Raw genomic sequence first — 22,638 nt, 5'->3', positions numbered from 1 at the left:
TGGCCATAAAACTAATATGGGCAATAATTTTTTCCAAACTCTTTCTTATATTATTATCATTTAACCATTTCTAAGGGCTGCTTGAGAAACCAGTTCTCTGATTTTGAAAATTATTATGTCCAGGGTAGATAGCTGTTCCTTTGGTCTGTAGTTATCCACTAAAAAGGGATCTCAAATGGGAATTACAGGGTTAAATGGGAGAATAGATAATTATAGAAAATCTATATTGCTAAATGCTTTCTGAAAGAGTTGTGCCAATTTACAGCGTGTAATTCGGCGTGCTACTTTTACCACACTTGCAAAATTATTGAGTTTCTTTCAAATTAGTTTTCCTATTTTTCCACAGGATGGATATACTTTATTTTTTAGCAGCTTTATTGAAGTTTTGCTATTTTTAATAAGTGAAGAGTGACGCCTTATTTTAAGTACTAGTTTAAATATTTTCCATCTATATTTTCATGTTCTTTTTCTTATTACCTTACTTTTACTATATAGACATTTAAAAAAGCTTATATATTCAGATTCTTGGGATTTTTATGATTTTATGATTCTTTTTCTTCCGTGGTTCCTAAAAAGCCTAGAAAACTGCCCTTCCCCCTCTCCACCTAGAAGTTTGATAGGAGTTAATTCTGTTTAGTTAAAAATACGGTAGGGTTATTAAGGTGCTGTCCTTCATTTCATCTGTGATACATGATGTGATGAGAAGATGGATGTTTATTTTTCTTCAAATACTAAACGGTGTTCTTTCAACATCTTCATTGACCATTAGGATCTCTTCTTCATCTTGATTTTGGACACCTTCATATCATCACATTTATATTGAGTCTGGGTATGACTATTTAGTCCAAAGGTTTTTTGACCTAAGAAGCATCAGGACCAGTCATTCTAGAAGACTTTTAACAAGATGGTGCTAGATCTTTAAGAGAGTTGCTTGAGAGACAGGTGGGAGAATGAACATTTCAGGGCTGTCCTTTCTCACTTTATGATGGTGATTCTACAAGAGCAAAAAGACCCAAAAAAGGTACAATGGCAAGTCAAAATATTCTTAATACCTGACCCCAGTCCGCTGTCCTTATAACCAAAGGTGAAGCTGTGTTTTCTGTTGTGTGGTTGTGGATCATAGTTTCTCCCTGTTTTATTCTGTTATAACTAGATAAAGGATTCATTAATATCTTCCCCATGATGAGTACTACAATATTTGTAAATGATGGAGAGAATGTGGATCTGATTGTTGAATATGAGGCATATCCCAAACCGGAGCACCAGCAGTGGATCTATATGAACAGAACCTTCACTGATAAATGGGAAGATTATCCCAAGTCTGACAATGAAAGTAATATCAGGTAAGAGAAGAGCCTTGCACTGGGGATTAGACATTTCCCCCCACTTCCCTTGGCGTACCAGATCCTATTTTTGTGGCCCATAAGTGTGTGAGAGGACACCTGGCATAGGAGGAAGTGTGGGGCTCCTTCCTGAATCCTCAGGCCAGTGTTTCCTTTTGTGTCGTGTTTAAAACCCGTGCAAAAAGTCTGTGCATCAGTTTTCACATTTCTGATATGGAGGATGATTGAAAGCAGGGAATGGCACGTTCTCGGGACACATTAAATTATTTTTCAGAGGAAAAGAGGAAAGTGAGTGCTTTGAAACCTTTTTAAAAATACTGTCAGGGGCACCTGGGTGGCTCAGTGGGTTAAGCATCTGCCTTTGGCTCAGGTCGTGAGATCCAGCCTTGCGTTGGGCTCCCTGCTCAATGGGGAATCTGCTTCTCCCTCTCCTTCTCCTCCTCCCCCGGCTTGTGCACGCGCGCTCTCTCTCTCTCTCAAATGAATAAATAAAAATCTTTAAATAAATACAATCTTTAAAAATAAAAAATGAGAACTGTCAGAAAAAGAGAGGTGCCTGTGTCATTAAGCCTCTGACTCTTGATTTCTGCACAGCTCATTATCTCAGGGTCGTGGGATCAAGCCTGGAGTTGGGCTCCCGGCTCAGTGAGGAGTCTGCTTCTCTCCTCCTCTTTCCCTCTGCTCCTTCCCACTCTGGTCCCACAGCTTGCATGTCCTCTCTCTGTCTCAAATAAATAAATAGATATGTCCTCTCTCTCTGTCTCAAATAAATACATAAATACATAAATAAGTAAATAAATAAAACAACCAACTAAATGAAAACTAAGCCTCATTCATTCAGTAGCTTTGGTCCAGGCAGTGAACTCCACTCCAAGTTCTATGACATCACACCTCTCTCTCTCTCTCTTTTTTTTTTAAGGATTTAATTTATTTGAGAGAGAAAGAGCAAGCGCACACAGCGAGGAGCCTAGGGAAACTTTAGCAGTCTCCTCCCTGAGCTCAGAGCCCATGCGGGGTTCAGTTCCACGACCCTGAGATCATGACCTGAGCCAAAACTAAGAGTTGGATGCTTAACTGACTGAGCCACCCACGTGCCCCCACATCTCTTATTTGATCCTCAAGACATTTCTAACAAAAAACAGTAGCAATCATAAAATAGTAAAAAATAAAATGAAAATAGTAAGTAAAAATAAAATTAATAAAAATAATAAAAATTACAAAGCAAAAGCATAAAAGTAGCTTACTTTATGTAGGCTGCAGGTGCTCTTGCCTGCGCTGCACTGTTCTCAGTACCTTCCATATATTAAGTCAATAATTTCAGTCCTCACAAACCCCATGGACAGGCACTTTTATTCTTGTCATTTCTGAGAAGAGGAAACTGAGACACAAATGAGTCTTGATGTAACTTGACCAAGGTCAAATGGCTAACAGAAGTGGATGCCTTCATAGACTTTTTTTTTTTTTTTTTTTTTCCCCCAGTGAAGAGCTATGGGCTGTTGTAGGAATATGGGTGAGAGATGAGGCTGTCCTGGGTCAAGGTGCAGGGGCTGGAGGGAGGAGGATGGATTCGGGAGATATCCAGGCTACCTCTTTAGTAAGACTCAGCGATTGAGGGGATAGGAGAGAGAGGTAGGAGCTGAAGATACCCCTTCAGATTCTGTATTTATCAGCTACGTTGGATGGTGAGAGGTGATGTCTTTCAAGGAGGAGTGGGAAGGGTTGGGAGGGCAAAGACCATGAGTTTTTGGGGTTGGTTGAATTTGAGAATGTCCATGGGCTCTTGAGTGTGGACATTCAGGTAGGAAGTATCAAGGGCAGGTTCCCTAGAAGCAGAGCCTGAGACAGGGATTCTGGGTCAAGAGCTTCATTAAGGGAGAGGGAGAGCAGGACAGGAAGGGTAAAGGAGGAAAGAAAGGATGGATGGGTGATTGGCAGGCTGATCTCAGGGGCGCTCTCCAGAGCTTTTGTCCCTCTCCACGGGCAGTCACTCATCAGCCCTAGACCTAGAGAGGCAGTCAGTGTCCAAAAGGGGCCAACTGTCCAAGGGCAAGACTTGGGAGGATGTCGCAGGTGTGAATCATTATAAGCTTGTACCCACGAGGCAGGGAGATGCAGGCATGCAAATAGCTCTGTAGAGGAGGCGAAGGACCAAGAACTCTGAACCAGAGGTAAAGATTTGAAAGCTGTGAGCAAACAGCAAGGAGTTGATTGTGAGAGTGGATCGCTCGGGGGCGTGTGCATTGTGAGAGGAGATGAAAGTCTGAAGAGGCCACTGTGTATGTCTGGGCGGTTGTGTATGTTGCTCACACGGGTCAAGGGCTGCCCAGGGCGCTCCACCCACACCAGTGCCCATGTGGGGAACTCCCTTGGCAGGCCTGTGGGCTCAGTCTACACAGCGGTATCTAGTATCATCCCGGTAGGAAAACAGAAGCTTGAATAGCACATACTGGAAAGGATGCCAGGAAGAAGTAGCGGGGGTGAAAGGAGAAATGGGAGATTACGATTTTTGCAAGAAGGAAGGTGAGGGTCCTCCATGTGGGCACCTGCTCGTCTGGGGGCCCTGCCAGGGGCACAGCGTTATAGGGCAGCAGGGCGGGTGAGTTCAGGACACCGGGGAAGGATTATGGGCAGATGGGGACCTGGGCATGAGGACAGCCAGGAGGCCAAAGAGGCTGCGGCCTCCACGAGGCCATGAAAGCCTCTCCCCACTCAGCCATTGGGCCCAAATTCAATACATGCCTATAGGTTTGTATCTGTTAACATGGATCCTGTTAATACTGAGTGAAGTGCTTAGTCTGGTTCTTCCTCCCACAGGCGTGTGTTTCCAGAGAGAAACTGTGGACAAGATGCTCACCCGAGGCAGGCCATTCACGAGTGCTTGATTTCTTTTCTTTTCTATTTTATCTTTTGTAGATATGTGAGTGAACTTCATCTAACCAGATTAAAAGGGAACGAAGGAGGCACTTACACATTTCAAGTGTCCAATTCCGATGTCAATTCTTCGGTGACATTTAATGTTTATGTGAACAGTGAGTAAAACGAACGGTCCCTTATCTTTTTATTTTTTATTATTTTAAGTTGTGGCTCGTGCTTGGAACAGCTGCAGCACTGAGCTCGTTGTGTACTATGTAAATAATGTTTCATGATAATTTTGACCTTAACAAAGACCCTGTGGTTTGGTGGTTGGAAGAATGTGTACGAAAACCAATTCCTTGCCCTACATTTCACTGACCACGTGACCTTGCAGAGGTCACTCGGATTCCGGGTGCTGCCGTTGAAGCAAACAGAGGAGCCAGAGAAGTTAAAAATAACCGTCATGTGAGGGGGGGAAAATGTATTATTATTGATTGTTGAAATGGGGAGCCAGAGGTTGAATAGGACCTGGATTATGGTGTTAGTTGGGCAAGAGATGCTATCAGGCTCCGTCATGATTTCTCTGTTAGAGCGCTTTCTCTTTCAGGGTTGTGTTATTATTTGTGTTGAGATTGTTCTCTCACTAAGACGAATGCAATATCGATCCAGCTCAACGAGACCCTCCTGCAAAGCACGTGGGGACTGTGGGAGAGGGAGCAGGTGGTTTGGGCGGGAGGATGGCTTTGGGCGTGGGAACCTGAACACCTGAGTCCTGCCCTGCTGTGGCCCCTGCAGCATCTCAGAGAAATGGCTTTGGACAGAGGTTGAGGCCAAGGGAGCATGCTCGCCAGCTGGGGGGCTTCTGCTCCGTGCAGGGCACCCTCCTGGCTCTCCTCTAGGGCCCATCTGCACATCCAGGGAAGGACAGCAGGTGTCTGATGCACCACACCAGCCAGGGGACCAGGGGACCAGGGGACCAGGGGATGGGAGGCCTCCACAGACACAGAATTCCAGGGGAGTGGTCAACAACAGGACCACCATTGGGATTAGCCATCCGGGGTGTGTGTTGGGAGGTGGGGGATTAGGAGACAATCTGGAACATTCCCTAGGGGATAGCTTAGTAACTGTGCTGAGTGCTTCGTGTGTGTGTTTGTGTGTGTGTTGGGGTGCAGGAGGGGCTGTGGGAACAAAGGAGGGGTGCCAGTTTCTTGTCCTCAAAGAGCTGACCTTCTGTGAAGTCATTTTACAAGTTACTTCGTTGGTGCTGCAGCTCAGCCGTACGGGGTAGGGGTAGCATGATCCAGCTGCAAATGAAGACAGAAAAGTGATACTCAAGGCTTTGGATTCCTAATCTGGAGTCTTTTAACTCGGTCCTCATTTCCAAGAACAAGAGGCTCTTATCTGTGGAGCTAAATAAATTTCTTAACTATAGACCTTGTCAGGATCCTTAAAATCACATCTGTGGAGCTAGACAAATTCCTTTTTTTTTTTTAAGATTTATTTATTTATTTATTTATTTATTTATTTATTTATTTATTTATGATAGACATAGAGAGAGAGGGGCAGAGATACAGGCAGAGGGAGAAGCAGGTTCCATGCAGGGAGCCCAACGTGGGACTCGATCCTGGGATTCCAGGATCGCACCCTAGGCCTAAGGCAGGTGCTAAACCGCTGAGCCACCCAGGGATCCCCCGCCAGACGAATTTCTTAACTACAGACTTTGTCAGGATTCTTAATGTGCCAGGAGGAGGCTGTGGGATGGGGTATACAGCTCAAACTTGTTTGACCACAGAATTTACCTTTTTTTTTTTTTTTTTTTTTTGAGGGAATCATACTCATTAACGTCTCCCTTCCTCAGAACAGTGTTGATTATATGGTATCTCATTGGCCTGCATTTCAAATAGCTCTAGATTAATTCAGATGTTAATCAGAGAGCTTAGCATATCGCACATGGGCAAAATTACCTGCTTCTGAAAAATCTCAATATTCAAGTAACTTAAGAGACGATTACAGGTAAATCAGTATTCTTATGAGTCGAATATGCATATTATCCACCCAAAACTGGATTTTTGGGTGCTCTAGTGCAGTGCTTCTCAAACTGTCTATGGGAAAGGACCTTTTTTTTTTTTTAATTTTCCAAATTATTCGGGATCAATCCTTGCTACAAAATATGGTAAGAACCTATCACTAGGAAAGTGAATTGAATAAGAATAGAGATGTATGCAAAACCCAAGTTTAAATTTTTTTTTTTTTAAGGAGATTCCATAGATAGAAAACCGACTGTCAGGATGCTCCTGCTAAGTGCTTCTTGTCAGCTGCACCTCACCTCTTTGCGGACCAGTAACAGCAGATCATGGCCATGGCCTACTCCACAGGCCTCACTTCAGCCCTACTTGGGAGTGGGGAATTTTATAAAACTCTGTGCCATTTGCATCTGTCTTTCCCTGGCTTCAAGGTCAAGGAGGCTGTGGGTCACTGACCTTACAAAGATGTCTCTGAAGTCCCATTTTTCTGGTGACAAAATTGCTGCCATTTTACTTACCAGGCTCATTTGCCATCCGCACAATTGGTGTTAGTCACCTCTGCTGGTGAACTCCTGCCTCTTTGAAACTAGATAGGGAACCACATTAAGCTTCCCAAATGATTTTTTTTTTTGGAGGGGGCGGATTCCCTGTTGGGGCAGGACTTTGTTTATTCGGGGGCCCAGGTCTCAGATGCCCACCCAGCATCAACTGATGAACAGCTGCTCCATGGCACTGGGCACACAGATAAGGGTGGTTTAGTGTCTCCCCACTTAGGTGAAGTTTTTCAGGAAGTCTTTCGTTGCTGTCAGTTTGTTCTAAACCCTTAACCGACAAAAGGCATTTCTTTCATTTACCTAACACATTGGATTTCTTGAGCTCCACATGCTTTGACAGAGGTGGTATTTTTGTGTGAAACTTAAAAAACATCTACCTCTTGTGAAGTGTGTCCAATCGCTCTTTACAGATAATGTTAGCTAATCACTTTGTCGATTTTTTTTAATTGGATAAGGTTTCTAATGTTACACTTTAAAATCAAAAGCTAAAAATAGTTTTGAAATTTAAAATCGGAGCGGTTGTGTCCGTTTTGACATAACATTTCAGCTGAGCCAAGTAGATCCACTGTGTGATTTGTTCTGTAAATAAGCTTAGCCCCAAGGAGGGAAGGAATTCTGCTGTGCAAAAATTAGAATTGATAAAAATCAGAATAATAAATGCATAATATTAGTGCAGAAATTCAGTGACTTTTCCTCAGTGACATTGCTGCATAATTGCTTAATAGATTCAACTGGGAGAAATGCTTATGAAAATCCCCGATTTTGAATGGTTAAATGTTTGATCGTTGAAAAATTCATTTGTTTTAAAAACTCCACATGTAGATTTGAGTACATTGAGCATGTGCGTGTACGTGTGTATGCGTGTGTGTGTGTGTGTGTGTGTGTGTTTTAATTGCTTATGTGGGAGGCTTTAAAAAATACCATGTTCTATCAGTTTGTGTTAGAGAAAAATGTGTAGCATATTAAACTTGATAATGTTTTAGGTCTGTTTTTAACTCCTCTAACCAAGCTATGATTTACATGGGTCTGTTAGTTGGCTCCATGGCATTAAAGGTGGTGTATAAAGGGCAAGAGCTATATGACATGTTTGCTATTTTTGAGCAGAACTCCCAGTGGAAACTGATGGGAGTTTTTTGGTTTTTTGTTTTGTTTTGGTTTAGTTTGGTTTGGTTTAGAGAGAATGAGAGAGAGAGAGTGTGTGGGGTTGAGGTCGGGACCAGAGAGGGAGAAAGAGAACCTTAAGCAGACTCCACACCCAGCACAGAGCCTGAAGGGGGGCTCCAATCTCATGACCCTGGGACCGTGATCTGAGCCAAAATCAAGAGTAGGACTCTTAGCCACTGAGCCACCCAGGTGTCCCCCCACCCCATTTTTTTTTGGCTGGGGGGGAAGGTGGGGCGGAGTTTTTATTAAAAAAGCAAACAACAAAAACATTGAATTTGCATTACTATAATCACCCTTGCCCTACTTATTGAAGATGTATATAGAAATCAGGTTCTGGGACTCCTGGGTGGCTCAGTGGTTGAGCGTCTGCCTTTGGCTCAGGGTGTGATCCCGGAGTCCTGGGATCGAGTCCTACATTGGGCTCCCCACAGGGAGCCTGCTTCTCCCTCTGCTTGTGTCTCTACCTCTCTCTCTGTGTGTCTCTCATGAATAAATAAAATCTTTTAAGAAATTGAATTAAAAAAAAAAAGAACTCAGGTTCTTAGTTCCAAAAAGAAGTGTGAGGGGCACCTGGATGGCTCAGTTGGTTAAGCATCTGCTTTTGGCTCAGATCATCATCTTGGGGCCCTGGGATCCAGCTCCGCGTCGGGCTCTCCGCTCAGTGACCAATCTGCTCCTCCCTCTCCCTCTTCATCTCCCTCTGTGGTCTCTCTCGCTCTCTCTCAAATAAATACATAAAATCTTTTTTTATTTTTAAGTTTGAGATCTTTGGTAAAATTGGCCATTTGTTTCCTTTGCAGATCAAAATTGGGAGGAAACAGTTCTAAAATCTATAGAGCTACCCGAACATGCTTTCTTGTTTTAAAAAATATATTTAGCAGGATCCCTGGGTGGCGCAGTGGTTTAGCGCCTGCCTTTGGCCTAGGGCGTGATCCTGGAGACCTGGGATTGAGTCCCACGTCAGGCTCCCGGTGCATGGAGCCTGCTTCTCCCTCTGCCTGTGTCTCTGTCTCTCTCTCTCTCACTGTGTGCCTATCATAAATAAATAAAAATTAAAAAAATAAATATATTTAGCTACAATGACATAATATACATAATAAAAGTGCTTTCCTAATAGGACCTACTCTTTCTAAAATTCTTAGAGGTATTAGAAAAACCGACACCACCAAGGTTCTATATGTAGCCTATGATACTTGGTTAGAAACTTATGGTCTCTTTGTTTGCAATAAATGTCACACAATTGAGGTTTTTACCAGATCTAGGACAAATAAAAAGCCAAATGCACATTTAACTCTAAGTGATCCACTGTCTCTTTTCCCTCCCCACCCAATATTTCTTGATTAAATCTCAAACGTTGCAGTGGACTTAAATGTTAGTAATGTACATATTCAATGAGTTTATTTTGACATATAATTTCAAATGCCCCATGTGAATCCTGAAGTAACCTACATGATGGTGGAAAGTATGATTAATATGATAAAACAATTGTTTTTTCACAACTGTGGAATGATTTTTTTTCCCCTGTGGAATGATTTTAAGAAGATCTAATAAACTTATAATTTTATCAATTGTACCCCAATAAAGCTGGGAAAAATAAGATTTTAAAGTGTATACATGATTTTGATATATGTAAACATTTTGAAAAAAACTGCCCCCCCCCCCCACACACATCAAGTGAATTAACACATCAGCTTACGTGTTAATGTTTACCCTTCTTGTTTTTGATTTTCTGGGGTTTTGGGGGGGCAGGGTGCTTGTTTTGTTTTTTGGTGAGAACATTTAAGTTCTACTTTCTTACCAAATTTCGATTATGTAATACAGAGTTATCAACTATAGTCACCATGTAATTCATTAGATGCCTAGACCTTACTTGTCTTACACCTGTTTGTATTCCTTTAATGCCTCTCCCCATTCCTCCCATCCCTTAGGCCTTGACAACCACTTTTCTACTCTTTTTCAATGAACTTGATTTTTTTTTAAAGACTCCATCTAAGTGATACCATGCAGTATTTGTCTTTCTCTACATGGAACATAATACCCTCTAGGTTTATCCAACCTAATTTGTTGTCGCAAATGGTAGGATTTCCTTCTTTTTCAGGCTGAACAATAATCCAGTGTCTGTGTGTATCACATTTTCTTATATCCGCTCATCCATCGAAGGAAATTTAGGTTGTTTCCATACCTTGGCTGGTGTAAGTAATACCGCAGTGACCATGGGAGTACAGATCTCTCTTCAAGGTAGTAGTTTTGTTTCATTAGGATATGTATGAAGAAGTGGGACTTGCTGGATCCTTTGGTAGTTGTGTTTTTAATTTCTCGGGGGGAACCTCCATGCTCTTTTCTGCAGTGGCACCAGTCTGCATTCCCACCAACAGTGCACGAGGGTTCCCTTTTCTCTGTGCCCTTGTCAACGTTTGTTATTTCTTATCTTTTTGGTAATACACGTGCTAACGGTGTGGGTGATCACCTCATTTTGGTTTTTTTGATTCACCCATAGTCTTAAAATGCCTCTTGAACACATTATCGGGTAACCTTTCCAAGATCAGCTTTGTGAATCTAAAATTTGGGGTAAATGGTATTGAGGGGCCATAAGTAGATCTCTGGCCAGTCTTAAAGGTCTGCCCTTTAATCACAAACCTCGCCAGGTGAGTCAGAGTATTGTGGTACTGGGGGGGTGGCTCAGGGGGTGGTCACAGAAAGGGAGGGAGGACAAGCATATAGAGAGAACTCAGGGGCTTGCCCTTCACCATCGGGCTTATGTGGAACACATGTCCTGTTAAGCTAGATCGGCTATCCAAAATGACTGCAGAAGTACACCAAATTAACTTTCAAAGTCACCGACTCTACTTCATTTACGGCAGTGTTAACAGTGGGTTGAAACGATTTAAGGAAATGCTAAATAATGCATTATTTCTAAATCACCGTATCATGTAATTAACATCCTGTCTGGTATGAGCAATTATTTATAGATCATACAGCGTGCCCGTATCAGTGAAAGTAATAAATCATCCAGAGTGAGGTCTCTTGATGAGAAAGTTTCTCTTTGACCACGTTTGCAAAATCTGGGCTGCCTTTTATGTAGTTTTGGTCATAGTTCAATCTGTCCTCCTAGGGAGAAGCCACTCTGAAGGGGAGCACCCCGCAGACAAAGTGGCACATTTGCCAAAGGTGAGGGCAGGTGTGTCAAGTCAGCTACGTAAGTAGATGGCTTAGACCCCCTGGCCAGCCAGCCCTCTGAGTCACCCACCTGGCTGGAAGTCCTCAGGGACCTTCACCCAGGGTTAAATGGTAATGTGGGCTGGCCTTCAAGGATTGCTCAGTTTAGGGGCTTTGGGTCTGTGTCTTTCATGATCCCTGTGAGATGAGAACAGAGTTACTAGAACTTTCCCTCTTTGGGAGGAAGAAATGTTTTCTACCATCTGTCTCCCTTTTTTTCAGGGCTGATAGGACCTTTCAAACATTTGGGTGTCCAAACCATTCTTGCATTAGAGGCTAAGCATTTTAATAAGGCCTATGACTAACACACTTGACCATTGAGTTTTGCTTAAGAGGTTTTGCTTTTTAGTGTTTTTTCCCCCTAGGGAAATCCCCCTAGGTGGATTCTATTAAATCTACTCTAATATTAAATTATTAGAATTCTTTTTTTTTTTTTTTTTTTTTTGAGAGAGAGAGAGAGAGCACATGAGCAGTGGGGAGAGGCAGAGGGAGAGAGAGAGAGAGAGAAAGAGAATGCCCCAAACAGGCTCCACACCCAGCCCAGTGTGGAGCCCCACCCGGGGCCTGATCCCACGACCCCAAGATCATGACCAGAGACGAAATCAAGAGTCAGACACTCAACCGACTGAGCCGCCCAAGTGCCCCCAAATGACTGGAATTCTTAAACATTAAATAAAACCAGTGCTGAATAGAACTCCTTTCTGATTGATTTACTTGCTTTTGAAAATTTGCTGTAAGGCTATCACAGTAACCAGAAATGTAGCTTGGTTAGTGCAAACATATGTATACATAAAACAGTTTTAAATTAAAACAGTTTTTTCTTATTGTAAAAATGTCACACAAAGGATAGGAAAAGCTGGAAAATCAAATAAGCAAAAACAAGAAGCACATTTTAATTGTGCCTCTTAAAGTTGGTTTACATTTTATATTGTTGCTTAATATATCCCTTATTGTATATGTTCTTTGTGAACATTTTTTGTTAACTTTTTTTTTTTTTTTTTTTTTTTTTTTTTTTTTTTTTACAAAACTGAGGTCCTAATGCTTCATGAGCTTGTGTTTTGGTACTGAATAATGAATGCATTGCGTACACCTTTCCATGACATGAGATACCTGTCTGCAACCTCATTTTGGTATCCTGTTGCATGGATAGTGCATCATTTTTTTTTAAACCCACATCTGGTGCAGTTTTGAGACATTGTATAGTATGGGATGGGTCACAAATGATTGACTGGGGTTTTAAAGAAACCCATCAAATGCTTATTTAAGGTTTATAATTATCTTGTTTAATCTCAAATGAGTGACCTAGCTTAAGTGCCTGGCAGTAAATAAGGTTATCATCTGTCATTATCTTTCATGCTTGCCCATGTCTTAAACATATGTCACAGAAGATTTCACTCTCCTGGCTTTTGGGGCAGTTCTAAATTAAGGAATAATTTTCAGGTCTTCTTAGTATGGTTGCTAGTCTATGTAAAAGTAGTCTCTTGTCTTTTTATATTAATCTTTTTATAGGTAGCGCATGTTCATTTGTGATACCTGACAGCGTCTGAGCTCTGTTTTTCAGATTCTGTTACTGAATTTGAAATGAGTTTTTGTTGTTAAATGCTTTGGAGTTATGAGTGTTGTTTTGATGTGACACTTTAATATCTCCTTCTCATAATGAAGATCTCTCTGTCTTCAAGAATTGCTGTAGACATTTGAGTTGAAAGAAAAAAGGGATATCACTGCAACCTACTTTTAAAGTCTACTTTGATTCTCTTATGTGCTGAAAAAATTTAGGAAATGTATTAGTATTCTTTTTCCTTTGTGTATCATGAGAAGGTTGGTCGGGTGAGGTGTATTGCTAATTTGGAGGATCTAGTTAAAGGCCGAAACTGAGAACAGGAAACCCGTCTAGATCGTTGGGCCCTTTGTTGGTGTGGTCTGGCCGTCATTTCGTGCTTATGGTAGAAAAGCAGGAGAAACAGGTTTAAGTTATATGACTGTGTCAGCGTCTGCTAGGAATGGACCCTGAATTGGGGCATAATTTTCTAAAGACGGTGTGAGTACTCTTCCCTCGTGTTAGTGGAACTTCGACTCTGTGGAAGTTCCCTTGCTATCTGAGCCCATATGTTTTTACATCAGATTAGCTCCCTTCATTTATACGTGGATCCAGGCTCACCTATAATTTAGTGTAAATTTAAATTAACCCGAGAATAGGTGCATGATTTTTCCATGGGTTTTATGGCAATAACCCTTGCCTTCCACTTTTGAATTATGTTGGAAATGAATTCACTGCTTTTACTGAATAGAGAAATAGCACTTATATCACATGCCAGTCCTCCACGTGTGTGTCTACACATGCCCTCTGCGTGTCTGGGTCACATGGCGGTGGTGCCCTGTAAATCGAGCATCGTGATTCTGGCTGGGCAAGGCTTTGTGCAGTTAGTTGTATCACTTTTTAAATTTTTTTTAACTTAATCTCAGGACTAGGAGATCTTTACTGGCTGTTTAGAACAGATGTTGGCAAACTGTAGTCCTAGGGCCGGAGTCAGCCTGCAGCCTCTTTTCAAAGGGCCCATAAACTAAGATTTTTGGTCAAATGGTTGAAAAAAATCAGAAGATTTTGTGAGACGTGAAGATAAAATTCAAATGTCAGTGTCCATAAGTAAAGTTTATTGGAACACAGCTGTGCACATGGCTTTGCATGTCTGGCTACATTTGTGGTACAGTGGCACAGTTGAGTATTTGCAAGAGAGACCCTAAGGCCCACACAGCCGAAATTGTTTACCACCTCAGTCTTTACCATAAAAGTTAGCTTACTCCTAGTTTAGAATGTCATTGCGTTAGGAGGGTGATTTTTTTTTTTTTTAATAGTAAAAACTCTGTTAAAGACAGCTGGATACAGGCAACTACAATTGAAGTTTTGTTTCATTTGTTAAACAAACTTCTATCAAAGTGCCCATATGCCAGTTTCTAACAATCTTTTTTTTTTTTAATTTTTATTTTTTAAGAGAAAGGGGAGAGAGGGATGGGGAAGGGCAGAGGGAGGGAGAGAGAGAGAGAGAGAATCTTAAGTAGGCTCTTTGCCGAGCATGGAGCCTGAATCCATTCAGCGGGGCTAAATCTCAGGATATCTATTCCAGTTTTATTTTGTTTTTGTTTTTTAAGTATAGCCTTATATAAGTGAAAGTTAATCTGAAATTTTTTGTAGTCCTGTTTTAGCTGATTTAAGTTCCTTTTTCATAGCAGTGTTATGGCAGGAATGTAGATTTGACCCAGGCCCAAATAGGGCCAAATTGCTGGAAAGCATTGCTGTGTGGCCATTAAAACTACAGCAGACCCACAATCGTAAAAACAAAATGCATCCTTATGATCCCTCTTCATTTAGTCTTTTATTGCTTGTGGAGGCTTCAGTCTATGTTCTTTGCTGGTTATAGAGTGTGGGCAAATGTGGTTTATTAGCAGGAACTGGTCGAGGTGCTCAGGGGCAAGAGGGGAGCTCAACTCAGAAATGCTTCCCCATCAATGACTCGTGCATCTCCTCCCACCCCACCCCAGCTCTTATTATCTGTGCTGTGTCTTAAAAATTTGTTTTGTTCTTGCCTCCCGTCTGGACCTGATGGTGGTGAGAAGGAGTATTTTTTCAAGATCACATATCTTTGGGGTAAATCAGCAAATGGTTAGGGTTTTTAATTGCACGAGCCATAAATTCTCAGTAGAGTCGTAAGCACTCTGAAATCAGCCTACAGGTTGATCAGTGTTGTTGCAGACGCTGGAATGACCCAGGCCCACAACGCTTTGAAAGGAGAAAAGGCTATTTTCTTAATCTCCGCAGGAAATACATAACTCATGCACCTCTTAGGCTTATCCAAACCTCCAACCTGGGAGGAATTAGGGAATGTGTCATTTGGTATACTGCTGATTGCCGAATATCTCAGAAACCACAGCTCAGATTTAACCTGGAGAATTGCAGTTATGTGTCTTTAAAAGCAAAATGCATATTTAATGCCTTACACAGTGCATTGAGGCACTTACAAAATGCAGATGAGCCCAGATTTTCATTTTTAGGAATCAGATTTATACCTAGCTCATTCTTTATGCATTAAACATTTTCGTAGTGCAACTTGCCATGTAGATCTGAAACTGTACTCGTGTAATTTAGCCTTTTCAAAATGAGGTCTGTCATCACCAATGTTAGGGACACGACTGGGATTAGGGCGAGGCGCCTGGGGTGTAGAATTTAAGGAAGAGCTCACTCGAGGTGCCAGCCCTGTATTTGCAAGACCTTGAGGAGGGTGAGTGCCTTCTTAAATTCCACACCTGATGTGCTTCTCTTGCCTCACCCTCATCCTACCCCCAGTCAGGATCTTTTTTGTAGGTCCACTAAAAAGGTGCATTGCTAGGTCAGATCCTTGGCTTACTGAATCTCTGGGATGGGGGTAGGGGTAGGGGGCAGAAATGTTTATTTTTTTAGTTTTTATTTTCCTAATACTTCGAACACACATTAATGTTTAGAGACCTTCTGGGCTTGGTTGGCCAGGCTAAAGACCAACAGGACAAAGCTGCTCTGCTAGCCTCGGGTTACAACCGGCCTGAGACGGTAGCTTAAAAGTCTGCCCAATTAACCAGCACACGGGAACAAGTAGGCCAACCGGACTACACCACTTGCCAGCCTTGGCCGTTGTGTAACTGCCACCAGGTGTCACGCTGGAAGGCTTGGATCTTGAGCACTTGTAGCCAGAGCTGAATGTAATTGATTATGTAATTTTGAGCTGTTCCAATTTTTTTAATTAAAAAATGTTTTATTGGTTCATTATTAGCTACATGTTCACCGTAAAAAAAAAAAAAAAAAGAGAGAGAAAATAAGTCAAAAGAATAAAGTAGAAACTATCCATAATCCTTTTACCCAGAGGTAACCATCGTTAACATCTTAAGGTACCCTTTCAGCCTTTTTTTTCCCTATTGAATTAATATTTAATTCCACTCTAAGAAATCTAATCATTTGGATTAGGAAGGATGGGTGACAAAAGGAATGTCGATGGGAGGGAATCCATCTTAGGACCTCGATTCCAGTCTAAGTCCTATCCTGTTACCTTTGCCATCTCTGTGTAGACCTCCCCTCTCACCTACAATCTCTGTGTTAAAGAAGAATTCACCTGGCCAGGTAGATGTGTGGATAGCTTCTTGTAAGAGTGGGAAGAGAGCCCCTAACACAGCAAAGTCAACATCAGGCTCTTGTCCCAGGTCCCTTCTTATGATTCTAATCGAATTCCTTGGACTCCGAGGAACTTGGTTTTTTAGAGGGGACTTAGTGGTTCAAACAGCTCTTCCTTTGTGTGTCTGCAACAGGTCAGACTCTGCTCCGAGTCAGAGGTACAATCAGGGAGATGTGGTTCTGCCCTTGAGAGCATAGAGTCTGATGGAGGAGGCAGCCCAGAAGGTTGTGTAAGAGTGTCAGGTGCTCTCGCATGCTGCGGGAAGAGGGAGGAGAGACCAACCAACTTGGCTTTGGAGAGTTGAGGATGGCTTGGAACAGGAGATGACACTTGAATGGAGTCCAGAGAGACCTGCCTTATGGCGCCTGCCGTCTTCAGCAAATAGCATTCTCCTAAAGTTCCACTGTTTTTTTGTGTTCTGTCCTACTTTTCAGCGCAATCACACAGTTGCCCATGATAATTAAATGAGACTTGCCAGATGGATACTTTCGCAAGACGATGGCTCGTCTTCTTGCTCTATTTGTGAAAGCTGGCATTGGATCCAAACTCTCAAGGATGCCCCTACCTTGAGATCGCTTTGGAGTGCCACTCTTTTGTGTGTATTTGCCAAATGGCCTGCCCATGCGTCGGGCCAGGTTGAGTGACAGGTGGGTGTGCCATGCATGTGGACACTGATCCCCGTCAAGCCGTTTTGCCTGCAAGGAGGTGAGGTGCTGAGAGGTGGTTCTACACTGGTACCTTCCCTTGAAGAAATACGCTCCTGAGCTTCCGATCTGTCGGTCCCTATCTTCTCACCATGTACAATTTTCCTATCAGTTGCAACCTAATCAAGGTCAGATTCCCAACGCGTCGGGTTAAGACACTCATTATCACACTATCTGAAGATTTTTAGATCACTGAAGAGAATATTCCTGGTGGCAAACACAGTTGAGGGGTAACCAGAGAGGGTAGGTATTCCAAAATAGGAAATGATAGCTGAATCGTTAATAAATTAATGGTTAATAAAACTGTCTCGGGTCTGCGAAACATTCTTCCTCCTTTGGGTGCTCCATCTCATTTAATTGTCCCAGCATCGTTATGAAATGGGGACTGTTGTTATTCCCACATGACACACGAGGAGGCTTGATGGAGGGACAGATTATTGGTAAACGTGGGAGCCGGCGGCAGGACACCCTTCACCCCCCCCCACACACACAGTGGGGTGCATCACATTCTGTGTCTGATGTCATACTGAGGATCCAGGGTGAGCGCATCCCCGCCCCTGCCATCAGATCCTTACAGGTCGGCTTACTCGTTCTCCAAGGCTTAGACCCCTTCACTTATATTTCCTGTAGAACAACTGAATGTAATAAGTTCATTTTCCTTTCACTTTAGAAAATAATCTCAAGAATTTGCAGTGCTTTTAGGCACCCTTGATTGAATGAATATCAGTTGATTATTGTCGTTCCCCAGAAATTAGAGCATGCCTGCTGATACAACCTACTTTTTCAGTGATTATATACAGGTTTAGATAGACATGTGAATAAAACTCTTGGGCTGGTTTCCTCTTAAAATTTTCTGTCCATATTTTGCATTTGAAATACAAATTTGGAGTTTAAAAGCCCATATTGTATTTTACTCTTATGTTTTGGCTTCTCCGTAAATAGGGTGATTCAGTTCTTTTATTTCCACCCACTGCCTTCTGCCCCCACCCCTAAAAAAGAGGACATTCTTGGAGGGGGGGAAGTGGGTGGGGGGCTTCTCATTTCCTAGAACTCCTCTTAATTTTATCCATCCCAGTCTGTGCCATAACTTGAAATTCTCTATGACAGGTTCAGTAATTTGAAAGTCTGATGGCAAGAATCTTAAACACGATTTCCACCTTCACAACAGTTTGGAATCCTAAAGTTTGGATTAGAAGCAGTCTTGCAAATTCTGCCCCCCACCCCCCAACTGGAAGCAGAAACCCGGCCAGGGGTCCTGCGAACCCCACCTCCGTTCACTCGACCCCAAACAGGGAGTTCTCACCTGCAGTGTGGACAGTCCACAATGGGGCCAGGCAGCTCTAAACGGGGGAAACCCTTTCCTGGTCTGACCCTCGCTTCTGCCTCCCTGTGCCTTCCACTCACTGGTTCCGATGCTCCCCTTTGAATATGTTCCCTCAGGGTCCTCTTCAAACTCAAGAAGGTTCTAAGGATTTGGAAACTGTGGAGGGGAGCCTTGGTGAGGTGTTCCAGCAGTCTGACCTATGGCCATTTCTCTTTTCCTACAGCAAAACCAGAAATCCTGACCCATGAAAGTCTCACGAATGGCATGCTCCAGTGTGTGGTTGCAGGATTCCCAGAGCCCGCAGTAGATTGGTATTTCTGTCCAGGAGCTGAGCAGAGGTGAGAGGATTATTCTGGCTACTACTTAACGTGCACGAGGGAAGGACAGCAGGGTAGTTGAACTTCAGATAGGTTTTCAGATTCTTTTTTTTAAAGCTTTGTTTGATTATCCTTTTTTTTCCCCTATCCATGTGCTTTTTTAAGGGGGGCATAATTGCTATATTTTTCGTGGTAGACATTAATTTTGTTTGCTGAGAAATGATTACTGAGTGACTTACTTCTCTGTTTTGGTGGTTATCTTTTGGATTTATCATGCAATTTCTAGCCTGCAGGTAGATAAAGCAATTTTCCAGGACAGAGTAATTAGATTTCCATTCTGTACACAGGAGGCAATGTGTGTGGGAGATGTGGCTGTAGTTTTCATGAAAAAAAATTGCCTCAGAAGTTAATTGCCAAGTTACCAAAAAGTAATGATCGTGCAGTTACAACATACATACAGCATTTGTAAGCTGCGTGTTTTTAAAAGGTTTTTTTTTTCTCCTTGATTAGGTGCCCGGCCCCTGAGCAGAGCACATCTGGCAGGGTGCTTCCTCTCCCTTCCAATCTGCACTTAAGCCTTAAATTGTCCTTTCACATTACCTGAAGATGAAAATGGGGTCACCATGGCTGTTTTTATCCATCAAATGCTATTTTGCGCTCGGGCTTTAAAAGCCCAGTGTAACATCACAATTGAATAGTCAGGATAATAATAGAAATTTTATTTCTCACAGAATAGTCCTTTTTATCACAACACGTTGGAAGAGGTTACGTAGGATTGTTGTTTTCAGCGGCGTTTTAGTGGAATGTTTTCTTCGGGGAACAGTAAGAAGGACCCGAGGCCCCTGGAAAAGCCCCTACAGTGGAAGTAACCCCAGCAGTTACTGTTCTCCATACAGCAAATATTTATGGGGTGCCACTTGTATGCCATACCCTGGTCTAGTGAGCCAAACACACCTCGGAGTCCCAGCTTTGTGAGTTTATATCTAATGGGTAGAGAGAGGTGAGCAAAAGATGAAATAAACAGTTAAGTGCTAATGAGAAAAATAAAGCAAGGTATAAGGGAATAGAAAAATATTAGGTATATGGGGGACATAATTTAAAATGGGGGTCCAGCCCCTGATGGATGGGCTTTGCTACCTGGAGTACAAGCCAGTGGTCCGGCCTCTGTCTCCCTCTAAAACCTGGATCAGGATCTCAGCTGCTGGGATTTGGGGGGCCGCTCCCCAAAGTGATTGACCCACTCCCTTAGTTTTAAATGTATGCCAATTCCAATGTGATTGATTGATTGATTGATTGATTTTCCTAGAGTAAATCCGGGCTGTTATTTTCTTTTCCCTCTAGATGTTCTGTCTTCATCCTTGTAGACTTGAACTCTCTCCTCCTCTAAGCTCTTTTTTCAACCCTCACGCATGTACCCTTTCACAGTTACTTTATAAAGGTCTACTGTGTGCCAGCTCCCTTTCTTCCATTCATTTCCAGCCCTTTCCGTAACTCTCCAAAGTGGGTATTACCATCCCGACCTTCTAGCTGTAGAAACGGAGTCCTGGAGGGTTTTAAGTAGCTTGTCAATAAAACAGGTATTTGAATCCAGATTCAAACTCCTGTCTCACTCCCCATTTCTTCCTTTCCGCCCTGCTTCTCTTGCTCACGGCGCCAGGGGAGTGCTCATGCATCCTCACACCCTTGGTTGAAAAAGGACATTTCTGATTATGACCCACTCCCTTAGTTTTAAATGTATGCCAATTCCAATGTGATTGATTGATTGATTGATTGATTTTCCTAGAGTAAATCCGGGCTGTTATTTTCTTTTCCCTCTAGATGTTCTGTCCCTATTGGGCCAATGGATGTGCAGATGCAAAACTCGTCTCTGTCACCGTCTGGAAAACTAGTGGTTCAGAGTTCCATCGATTATAGTGCCTTCAAGCACAATGGCACAGTCGAGTGTAGGGCTTACAACAATGTAGGCAGGAGTTCTGCCTTTTTTAACTTTGCATTTAAAGGTAACAGCAAAGGTATATTTCTTTTTAATCCAATTTAAGGGGATGTTTAGGCTCTGCCTGCCATATCAATCATGATTAAGTCCATTCCATCAATGGCCATGTCATTTCTGGTAATTTCCACATTGTACCATGCTGTCATCAAACTCACTACGTTTCATCCTGTACTAGTTTGTTAATAACATGTACGCAGCGATTTTAACCACATACATATATATTTACATGTGTATATGCACGTATGTATGTACGCTTGCGTGTGTGTGTGTGTGTGTGTGTGTGTATGTAGTGAATTGCGTATTTCCAGTCATTCCTACTGAAAAGGGGCGGGGAAAGAAAATAGGGAATTATATTTGCTTCACAGCCAGATATAACCAGAATTAGGGCAGTTAAAATTTTTAAATTGAGTTTAAAATTTTAGTCCTTGAAAATCGTGTATTTGAACACATTGCTGGATGCTATACAAGAAAGTTAACATTGCCTTTTATGAAGTTACGTCAGTGAGCCATTTCTTTCGTGTCTGTCAGATTTGATTCATGAGGGACTACCTCTGAACATTAAGTTAAATGATCCTTGTGGATACATTGATGAATTGGTATGAAGCTGGAAGACAAAGAAGCTGGGCATCTACATTCCCAGGGCTTAGTTTTGTTTTCTTGAGTTGGCAAAGATGTGTGCCAATAAGTGGTATACTTCCGGTTTTTGAGTAATGAGGGCAAGAATCTTACATTGTTCTTCATCACAGGTTTTTTTTCCCCCCCTCAGGCAATGAAAAGAACACTTTAAAGATATTTTCTTGGTTGTAAAAGAAATTCTTATCAGTGTAGAAAATTTGGAAAATACAGGAAAGCGTAAGGAAGAAAATATAACTATCCGTAAAGGAAACTTCTTAAAGTTGTCCAAGGCAGGAATTTAGTTGAAATACAAAGCTCATTTATAATGTTGCTTTTTATTGACAAAACAGCCATAAAATTATTTGTGGGCTACAGAAATCTCAACTTCCACAGTAGTCTGGTTTGAAGTTGTTCCTTCAAGAGATCCCTTTGAATAACCAGAGGAAGGTAGTATTAGCAAGGCAAGGAGTTTATGAGATGCCCTTGGCTTTGAATCCTGCCATGGTCTGTAAGGTGGGGGATGGGTGAGTTTGGGGTCAGGTGGTTGTCATGAAGCTCCACCCCTGCTAATACGTTGTGATTCCACATTCCCCTTTCATTTTAGAACAAATCCATCCCCACACCCTGTTCACACCTTTGCTGATTGGCTTTGTGATCGCAGCTGGAATGATGTGCATTATCGTGATGATTCTTACCTACAAATATCTACAGGTAATCATTCATTTGTTCTCTACCCTAAGTGCTATAATGATCGAGATGTTATTCATTAAAAGATGATTTGTCTCTCTTTTCTCCCCCGACCAGAAACCCATGTATGAAGTACAGTGGAAGGTTGTTGAGGAGATCAATGGAAGCAATTATGTTTACATAGACCCAACACAGCTTCCTTACGATCACAAATGGGAGTTTCCCAGAAACAGGCTGAGCTTTGGTCAGTATGAAACAGGGGCTTTCCATGTAACCTTTTTTGTGTACATGTAACAATGACTTTAGGGAACCCCATTAGCTTCCTTTGTTCTGTTCCAACTGAGACAATAAGTATTTTCTGTGAAGTTTCATCACTTTTGATAGATTCCACATAAAGCACCTTATAGAGAAATGTCTCTAGCTGGATTTGTCCTTAATTCCTTCACAATTCCTTGATTGTTGACTTTGAAATTACCCAGATGCTCCTTTGGTCCTACCACCACCCCTTACTCTTTTCTTCCTTTCTGCAGGGAAAACTTTGGGTGCTGGTGCCTTCGGGAAAGTGGTTGAAGCCACTGCATATGGCCTGATTAAGTCGGATGCGGCCATGACCGTTGCCGTTAAGATGCTCAAACGTAAGTTTCTGCAG

At 42.2% G+C, this 22,638-nt stretch overlaps 1 protein-coding gene across 1 annotated transcript in view; it reads left to right on the top strand.

Moving 5' to 3' along the window:
• Positions 1-22,638, top strand: part of LOC112933391 (KIT proto-oncogene, receptor tyrosine kinase) — a 49,530-nt gene that overhangs the window by 13,630 nt on the left and 13,262 nt on the right. Inside the window, exons 6-12 of the mRNA XM_072745199.1 lie at positions 1,154-1,343; positions 4,257-4,372; positions 18,601-18,715; positions 20,513-20,694; positions 21,907-22,013; positions 22,107-22,233; positions 22,520-22,624. Of these exons, the coding sequence (XP_072601300.1) occupies positions 1,154-1,343; positions 4,257-4,372; positions 18,601-18,715; positions 20,513-20,694; positions 21,907-22,013; positions 22,107-22,233; positions 22,520-22,624 (942 nt within the window). The remainder of the gene's footprint in view (positions 1-1,153; positions 1,344-4,256; positions 4,373-18,600; positions 18,716-20,512; positions 20,695-21,906; positions 22,014-22,106; positions 22,234-22,519; positions 22,625-22,638) is intronic.

Source organism: Vulpes vulpes, unplaced genomic scaffold (genome assembly GCF_048418805.1).
Source record: "Vulpes vulpes isolate BD-2025 unplaced genomic scaffold, VulVul3 Bu000000631, whole genome shotgun sequence".
In the NCBI taxonomy this organism is placed as follows: Eukaryota; Metazoa; Chordata; class Mammalia; order Carnivora; family Canidae; genus Vulpes; species Vulpes vulpes.
This window is presented reverse-complemented; position numbering and strand designations above follow the sequence as displayed.